General features: G+C 41.7%; 1 protein-coding gene across 1 annotated transcript; it reads left to right on the top strand.

Annotated features, from left to right (window-relative positions):
* Positions 1-150: 150 nt before the first annotated feature.
* Positions 151-4,039, top strand: borcs5 (BLOC-1 related complex subunit 5). Its single transcript, XM_072386405.1, has 4 exons — positions 151-585; positions 849-992; positions 2,364-2,521; positions 2,723-4,039. Exons 1-4 carry the CDS (start codon positions 528-530, stop codon positions 2,954-2,956), a joined length of 594 nt encoding a protein of 197 aa, XP_072242506.1. The 5' UTR covers positions 151-527; the 3' UTR covers positions 2,957-4,039.
* The last annotated feature ends 5,344 nt before the right edge of the window (positions 4,040-9,383 follow it).

The following is a 9,383-nucleotide window of genomic DNA, read 5'->3' as shown; positions in this document are numbered from 1 at the left end:
TGATAGCAGTCATTCATAAGAAAATACAGTAAAAAGGAAAATGAGGAGTAATACCAGAAATGCCTCGGTGGATCTCAGTATTGCAGTTTTGCTTTGTATGCAATGACACTTCCGGAGCAGCAGGGGGCAGTAATGCTACCGTCTAATACAGACAAGGACCATTATTTACGGAAGCTACTTCGGGAACAGAACTCGATTGATTTTTTTTTGTGCAATGCAACATTGCTTCTGTTTTAAGTAATATATCTCACCGCCTGGATTTTTTATTCAAGACTTAATTAGCTTCAGAGGTCCGCGTCAGAAGGGCAATTCACACCAAAGCTTAACTGGTGTAGCATCGTCGCTCGGAAGCAGACGGCTTTCAAGTCCCTGTCATTTTTGTTTCGTAGCCAGTCTGTTGTTCAGCTTTGAAAGATTGTATGAAGTCTTTAGAAACTAGTTACCATCCGGAGACCAGTTCCTTGAGCTGTACAGTGGAAAAGTTTACTTAAAGTTGACAGCTAGCTTGCTAGCCCAGCGTTAGCACCATGGGAGCCGAGCAGAGCGGAGATGCGGAGCACAAACACTCTGACTACAGCTCATCGGGTAAGATTGCCCTCCTTGGTTGGGCTTTATATTAATTAACCAGTTAAACTTGCATTTTATTCAATAGCTGTTGTCTGCTTAGTCACATTTACAGAATGCAGCATGAAATAGGCATCTAATAACTCACCACCGTGTCAGAAGTGAAGGTCCTGCAATCAATTTCTTGTTTTTTTTATCAGCAAGACAGCCAGTCACTTTTCATGTGATTTGACGCCAGAATGAGCTGAGCTAAGCTCTACGTGTTTTTGTTTGTGTCATTGCAGCGGTGCCATCCCCAGCGAGGCAGAAGGCAAAGATGGATGATATTGTGGTTGTGGCCCAGGGGACTCAGTCAATGCGGAACATCCACAACGATCCTGATGTCATCAAGCTGCAAGAGATACCCACGTTTCAGCCGCTTCTGAAAGGTAGGCTTACCGTCTCCCTGCTGCTCTTTTACACAGTAATAACTGGGTACTTGCATTCTGACACTGAGTTCACACTCCAGTGTCAACGTGTGCATGTCTGCCTCAGTATGTAATATGTGCAGGACATACTGGAATGTTTTAAGACTGATTTAGAGCACAGAGATCTTTTACTGATTCGAGCAGAATACAAAATGCTTTTTACAACACACTAATATATATTCAGATTTATTACAGATGAAGTTATTGGTAATCAGATTAACCGGTCAGCTGATGTCAGAGCATTTTGGGCCAATAGTAACACTGTCCCGTGTGTCAATCAAACTGCCATGCTGCTGAAGTCACAGATCAACCTGCACAGACGTCCTCACCAATGCCATGTTGTTTATGTCTCTTTAAACTGTAAAACAGGCCGATTTGATTGTCAAGTTTGAGTGAACCGTCGCAAGAAATATTTAGTCACATTGACATTGTTGCAGATCAACAGCAGCTGTAGAGGGCTGGGCTGGAGAAAGTCACTCCTGCCATGAATTTAACTTGTCTCATTTGATTAGATTAGCAAGTGCATTTGGCATTGTGCACCCATTTAATGAGCTTTACTCGTTAAACTAATTTGCAATCTGTGGGCGCTCAGCATAACAGATCCACACAGCAGGCTGTGTAATAAGAGTGAAAAAAAAAGTTATTATCTTTACTGCTTTTTACATGAGAGCTCCACTGGAGGAGAAAAGGACATCGGGATAGCCATTTTGACCATAAAATGCACCTGTACCATTAATGACTAAAGAACAGCATTACTTTAACACTGGGATGAGCTGGCTGGCTGGCATTTCTTCACTTTTTTAAATGTATTTGTACTTCATTGCTGCAAACCACATTGTTTCTCTCCATCTGTTCATTTTAATATCGCATCACGTGAAACGCTCTGGCAATGGATCGCTGCAATATCTAAACAAATTATTAAAAATTGGCATCGGCCAGAGGAAGAACCCATAGCGGTCAGCCTCCAGATAAAGTAACAATGTTTAGATTTCTGTGGTCAGCTTCTGTAAGTTTTCAGTGCACTCTTCAGATATTTTCGACTTACTTCCATCGTTTAATTTTTTATTTTTTCACGTTGAAAGTTTGATCCAATTTTCCACTCTCCAATGTTCTATTTTCACATTCTGTGTAGTGTGGCTGATTGCTGCTGAAACCCATTAGCACTGTGTTGGAAAGTGGATGATGAGCCAAATTCCCTGTGTTGGCGCTCTCCTAAAATAGCAGGATGGGTGCCTCTGTCAGATTCTTGGCATGGCGAATTGCCGTAATTACAAAGTTCTACGCTTTCGTAAAGTGTTACTTGGATCCAATATGTCCGACATCTCTCCACAGGAGTGCTGAGCGGCCAGACGTCACCCAGCAGCGTGTGTCTGGAGAGGCTGGACGCAGCTCAGGTTCTGCAGCTCTGCGTCCGATACCAGGACCACCTGCACCAGTGCGCTGAGGCCGTGGCTTTCGACCAGAACGCCCTCGTCAAAAGGATTAAGGAGGTTAGATTTCAACTACAGCCTGAGGGGTTTCGCTTACACTGTGTCTTATGCTAACATCTGGAGGATGTGAAGAATTTTATCCGCGTGCTTAATAGTGATAGAAACCACGAGCATGAGTACTGTATTTGTGGTTTCGCAGCTGGCTGTTGTTGGCAGACAAGTGTCGAACCTTTAGTCTCCGTGTGTTCTGTTTCTCTGCAGTTGGATTTGTCAGTGGAAACCTTGTTCAGCATAATGCAGGAGCGCCAGAAACGCTACGCCAAGTATGCCGAGCAGATCCAGAAGGTCAACGAGATGTCCATGATCCTGAGACGCATCCAGATGGGCATCGACCAGACGGTGCCGCTGATGGAGCGCCTCAACAACATGCTGCCTGAGAGCGAGCGCCTGGAGCCTTTCAGCATGAGGCCTGACGGGGAACCTGCTGCCAAATAGCTTGTCAGAAAAACAAACCCAGCTGCTTCGTTGTGTCGTCTGTGCGGGAGCAGGTGAAAGTCTGTCCGGCTGCGGGGAATCTTAGGACTCGTGATGCTTAAAGAAAGCCTTCAGCTGTTGAAGTGTGGCTTATGAATTGTAGATGAAGTGCATGAATACAGATGCTTGAGACTGCTTCGGTCAGCTCTTCAGATCAACAGGGATTTTTAGCTCTTTTATTTATTGCTGGAAGGTTTGCTGAGCACACATAGCAATAATCAATAATACCGCACTCAACAGACATTTATTCCCGCAGGCTGCACAGATCAATCATAACCCTCTGCTACTGACCCCGGAGCAGCTCTGTTACTGCAGTGATCAGCTGGTGCTGGAGGTGCATGAAAAGTGTGACTCCAGGGAGACAAACTGGTGGTCTTTGAGCCCAGGACAGCTTTGTTGATCCATACGAAGAGAATCAACAAACATGTGCTCTCGGTGCATATCTGTGTGCCCGAAAACGTGTAAAACAGCTGTTCTGGAGATTTGTGGACACCTCACGTAAACATGAGCTTCAGAACTTTGGAATCGGCTCATTTTTGATGGTGCACCTCACGTTGCAAACGCCTGTCGTCTGTGGTCCTGAAATTGGTCTTGCTGCCTCACTGTTTTGCTTATTGTTGATAAATCCAGTTTGAGAACTCCTTCTGTGCACATTGACTGCTTTCAGTTCCAGCACGGATGTGCCATTTTGGGATAGGATTATGAAGCTTCTCACAGAGAGAACCAGGACAAATCATGGACAGGAGGCATGCAGATGCACTGAGTAAAATGAGAAACTTTGTTAACCTGAGTTTTTGTGCAGGGAACAAGATTCATTTCACTGTATTTGGATGCCTCAGACTGCGAAGCTTCCGGTTTTTATGAGATAGGTACAGAAGTCGAACATAGAGGTGGAGGTAAATCACTTTAGATCTGTCAGAGGTGTCCGTCCAAATCTCAATTTTAGATCGGATTGTTTAATTCATTTTATTTGCTTGTCACATAAGATCTACACATCCACAGAGCTACCCAAAAAATAATAAAAAAGAAGTGGTAGTTAACGAATTGCCTTGTTTTTGATCTTTTACAAGATGTTGTCGTTTTTCCTGGTTCATCTTTTGTCTTATTTCGGTATCAGAAGCCTCACTCTTCACACAGAAAGGGGACGGTCGCAGTTTTGTGTGAAATATAAAATCTCTGCCCACACACGTGGAAACTCTGGATTTCCATTTATTTGTGTCTCTTTTACTTTTCCACATATCCATGATTTTGCTCATCCTGCCATATCGCGTTGGGGGGTTATGGAAGACATTTTTGGGCAGACACATCACAAACTTGTTGTTATTATTATGTTTTACAGTTTGTGGGTGCCATAAACAGCATTTCATTCACTTATATCGCATTTGCAGAACTCTCCAAACTTAAAAAAAAAACAAAAAACATTTCAAACAGCCTTGTCAAATGTTTTTAGGGTATGCTTCCTCTTTTCTAACCTACTCAACCACTTGTGACTGAAGCACGAAGAGACTTAAAAAAAATAAAAAGTGGAAAATGCCGTTATTGCTGCACGTTACCGTCATGGGCGTGTTCATCCACTAGGTGGCGCCAAACATTAGTCTGGTTTCTTCATGTTCCTTAAACGGAGCCGTTTCAGTTAATGTGGAAGAAATGGAGCGTCACGCTGATGTGCATTTGGGTGGCAGGTTGGCCACTTTGTACCTAATCTGTATTGGAGGAGTCACACCTGTCACTTCATGGATATTAAGCCGCCTGAACACACACCTGCTGTCATTTACTGGAACCCTCAACTCAGCCAAGCATGCGGTTGGATATACATGTGACAGCCTTTTTTTCTGAACAGATTGCATTATGATAGAGGTTACGAAACTTAATAAAGGGAAAATAAATTAAGAAAATGCCTGCTGCATGATTCAGGTTTACATCACATATGTGCAAAACTTAAAGAGCACATCAGAGTTGGGGATTAAAGGCTTTTGCCCAGAAAATACTTATCTCGTGGTATTCCTCTTCGGAATAATTGGATATTTTTCTTTCCCCACTTGAGCCATTGCAGGCTGATTAGAATTGTTGTGTGTGTGTGTGTGTGTGTGTGTTGAATTTTTCATCAGTGTGTAAACATCCAGATCCCAATTACACCTAGAAAAGGATCCTCCTCCCTCTGGCTTGCTTTGAGGTGCAGAATTAACTCGCTTCGTTAACATATGGGACACAAAGCAGAGACAAGTTTTCTCCTGAATTTAAAGTAGAACCCTCTTTGATATATTATCGGCTTTCATGTGTAAATTAAAATGGGTGAAAATGTCTTAAATAGCCTTGGGGGTATTGTTTGAACAGAGGAGCTTTAAATGGAAATTGTTGCTGCATTCTGTGGCGAGGAGGTGTAAAAGTTTCTCTGCGCTTTTGTAATGAAGAGCAGCTCCTGATGCTCAGAGCTGGATATTAACGCCACAAGATGATTCAGTACTATCTGCCGCCAGGAAATTCATTCTCTGAAATGAAAGAGAAATCCAATTTCCCCTGTATACTTCTCATTTGAATATAAATCAAAGGCTGGTTTGCAGCCTCACTCCTTCCTGTTTTGCACACACAAAATTAGAAACATGAAAATAGGTCTCAGCTTCTTATCCCAGACATCTTTCAGGTCGGAGTGCAGGCTGATGCTGGTAGTTTCTCTGCGGGAAAAGTGGAATTTTTTTTTTTATATCCAGACTTCACGTAAGAGAAATGTAATCTAATTTAATACAGATAATTAAATCACTTAAAAAATTCTGTGTAACCCAGTGGGAGTTCACTTAATTCATCATGTGAAATTTTCACTTCAAGCCTGTTGATTAAATGATTCAGAGTTAATCAGCAAAGACTTTAAAAATTGATTTTGTTTGAGCAAAAACGGCAAACAGTCCCTGCTCCGGATTCTTATCTGTGAGGATTTCGCTTTCTCTTGTGAGTGGAGTTGATTAATTGATGACCTGGAAATGAGTTAAAACCTGTTAACACAATTAATTTAATTATTTTAGTCCTTTTCGTAAAAGGCGGGGGAAAAAAAGGAAAAAAGGTTTCTTTGCGTACAGGAGAAAAAGATAACTAAGCTCGACGTTTTCCACTGTATTTACATTATCTGTTCATTCATAAAACAGATTAACTTTTGTTGAAAATAGCATGTAACTACAGCCTTAGCTTGTTATAAGATATGATAAACGAAATGTCTTTGGATTTAGTATTGATTGAGCTTTGGGACACACACATTCACTCATTCAGAATCCGGACATTACATGCACGGTCTCAGAAAGTAGTGCGTACATTTCTGCTGTGTATAAAGTCTCACGGACAACACTCTGACATCTGACGTGAATTCAATACTGAGAACTGTGTTACCGAACTTGCATCACTATACTTCTGCACAGACATTAGACGGTGACAACAGTAATCAATTGTGTTTTATTTGGGGCTGTCAGGCTTGTCAAGCATTTATTTCCACCAAATATCTTCGTTAATATGTCTTTATACTTAGTGGATTAGCATGACTCAAGTGAATATCCATGCAAAAGGCTTTTTATCAGACCCATAAAAATAGAACTTCCTTCCACACATCACCCCCTCAAGCAGGTTAAAACCACTTGACCCTGAGCTGTAAATACAGTAGCTGGAGGGAAGGCGAGAGGCATCCGTTGGATGATTACCTGTATTGACTCTATTGACTTTCATTCTGTAAAATGACCCAGCACTGCTTTTTATTTGTCAGCCAGTCACCTTTCAGTGATTGAACCCTGGAGGACCCCCCTCCCCCCGCGCAGAGGTGAATTCTTCCTCACGACAGATCTGTTGGGGGACATCTAATAAAGCACTTTGTTGCCTCATTGCACTGTCGTGGTTTGAAGGACAGCAAGCTGCTGCAACAGACCGGGAGTGACGTGTCCCTCCACTGAAATGCCACTACTCAGTGTTCAGCGGGATGACTGTATATGTCAGCTGCCTGTAAGAACGTATGTAACGAACAAAGGATTCTGCTTTATGGCTTCTTGTATTGCACACATAAAAAAAAAAAAGGCTCAACCAATGAAAACATTTGTCTTAAACAAGCATTTGAAGCCTCTTAAAGGAATGAATAAAACCTTTGAGGCCACAGTGCAGAATAAATCTCTAAACCTACAATTTATAGATGTTTGACTAAAGCATTTTGTCCTTTCTCCTCTTTGTCTCCAGCAAAGCAGCAACAGCCCCACATAATTGCTGATGCATTTATTGGCAAATACCAACTTTTGCTTCCACATTTGACTTTCAGTCATCGGTCCATTTAAAGAGAAGGTATTCCAAACCCCTGTGGACAAATAAAGGTTTAACAGCAATACTAAAAGACTGAATAAAGCCAGGATAATAACATTTCACACAAGGGGATAACACTGGAATTGTTTGAGAACTCGCTGTTGCTCAAATGTGGGAGGGTGTGAGACTCAGATGGTGGTTCAGTAGCACTGGGGCAGCTGCCATGAAATCCAAGTGACAGCACTGTGTCTCATCCGCGACGGCCTGTAGCCAAACAGCAGCTCATTACAGCATCCGGTTGAACTGTCTGCGCTGAATATGGGAGAGGTGACGCTGGCTCATGATGTGCCGGAGGGAGGTGTATGTGTGCGGTGCCTCTGTGGTCATGACGTCTGACCCAAGGTACTTCAATTTTGGATGCACTGACTTTTGTCAACTTGGCGACAAAAGTGCAGCCAAGCGGTCTGTTTGGCTGGAGGTGTGAGCCACACATGCAAAATATTCCTCAGAGGACACAGTTTACTGTGGCTCGGGAGTCCAGCAGGGGAGGGAAACGAAGTGACATCAATTTCCACTTGGGAATGTCAAGAAAATTCTAAAATGTTTCCCAACCATCTTTTACCCATCGCATTGGGATCATTTGGTCATTTTGGCCCTCGATTTTGGTAATTTTTACATCATCTGTGGTAATTTTGTGGCTAAGTTGATCTGTTTTGTCATCTTTTGTCTGATTTAGGCTGTTTTTCATCAGGCTTTTTCTATACATCTTACAATGTTTATTTTACATCTACTTTTGGTTGTTATAGATCTAACTTTGGTCTTTTTGCATTTTGTTGTAGCCATTTCAGTCATTTTGTGTCTTTGTGGTAAATCTTTTCGACTCATACTGATAATTTTTTGCATCTCTTTCTACTGATTCATAATTCAGTTTTGGTAGTAATAAAGAAAATTTGAAAAACTTTTTGTCATATTTGTGACATTTCGTAATAGCTTCCTTTTGTAGCTCATTTCATTTTCTGGGACAGTTGTACAGTTACGGTGATCGTCTTCCTTTTACCTAAACTGAACTTTAATGCCTTGGTAGTGTGCGCTGAAAATATAATACTAATGTCACGATAGCTGATTTGATTTCATCCATAATTCATAGAGAAGTGGAGGAAACCCAGTGAGACAGGAGACACTTCCATCACTGCTCTGTTAAGTTTGACTCTTTCAGAGGAGTGAGTCAAACAGCCACAGGAACTTCTTCTCTCTCCCAGTTCAAAAGCATAGTGCTGCAGGACATTTTCTTTCAGGTACCTGGGCCCTGTTGTTGTGCTTTTAGGCGGACAGTTCTTGGTTATAAATGTGGGTTTTTGTTTATATCACATTTCTGCTCTTTCTCTTACTTTCTCTTATAAAATCTCAATTATCTTTAGTACTGTTTGCATGTAGAAAGCTGTGTGATCCTGTGAGTAAAACCCAGTATTATCACTTGGACTGTATGAAATGTTATACATCATATGAGCATTTTATGGCTCTTGGCAGAGAAAATGCAGCTGGCCTTGATGTTTTATAATAGATTTACTTTGATGTAATAAAGATACGGCCTATATTAAAATAGTGCTGGAGCCATTGTACAGCACACAGCTCATTGTGACTCCACCGAAGAGGGAACACATGTACTACTTCAGCTCAAAAATAACAAGAAGGAGAAATGTATTATTCGCTGTTATTCATATGCAAACTTATCCTCAACAAGAACGCCCTGCTCTTCAGTCTCCACTTAGCTGTTTGTTCCAGTTTTGTTTGTGTGTGTGTGTGGTTGAGATTAAGGGGGAAAACATCATCCTATATCAATTATGTTGAGTGGTCTCTTCACATTGATTAGCACATAAGAGGCTGAGCCAAATGCTTTGTTCCAGATACGTAGTATCCAAATAGGTTGGTGTGTGTGTGTGTGTGTGTAGGGAAAAAGGCTGCAGTGGACCCTTGAGGTTTGATCAGAACAGAACACACTGGTTTGAGGTAAAATGTTCTCATGTGTTTGGCTGTTTTTCAAGCATGGACAAATACCCTAATCATTTAGAAAAATCTGTTTCACTCTCTGCCCAGCAGCATATTATCTACAGCTGTTTATGCCAAA

This window comes from Leuresthes tenuis, unplaced genomic scaffold, assembly GCF_036924035.1.
Source record: "Leuresthes tenuis unplaced genomic scaffold, fLeuTen1.0.hap1 SCAF_5, whole genome shotgun sequence".
Classification (NCBI taxonomy): Eukaryota; Metazoa; Chordata; class Actinopteri; order Atheriniformes; family Atherinopsidae; genus Leuresthes; species Leuresthes tenuis.
The sequence above is the reverse complement of the archived record's forward strand: the minus strand, read 5'-3'. Positions and strand labels throughout refer to the sequence as shown.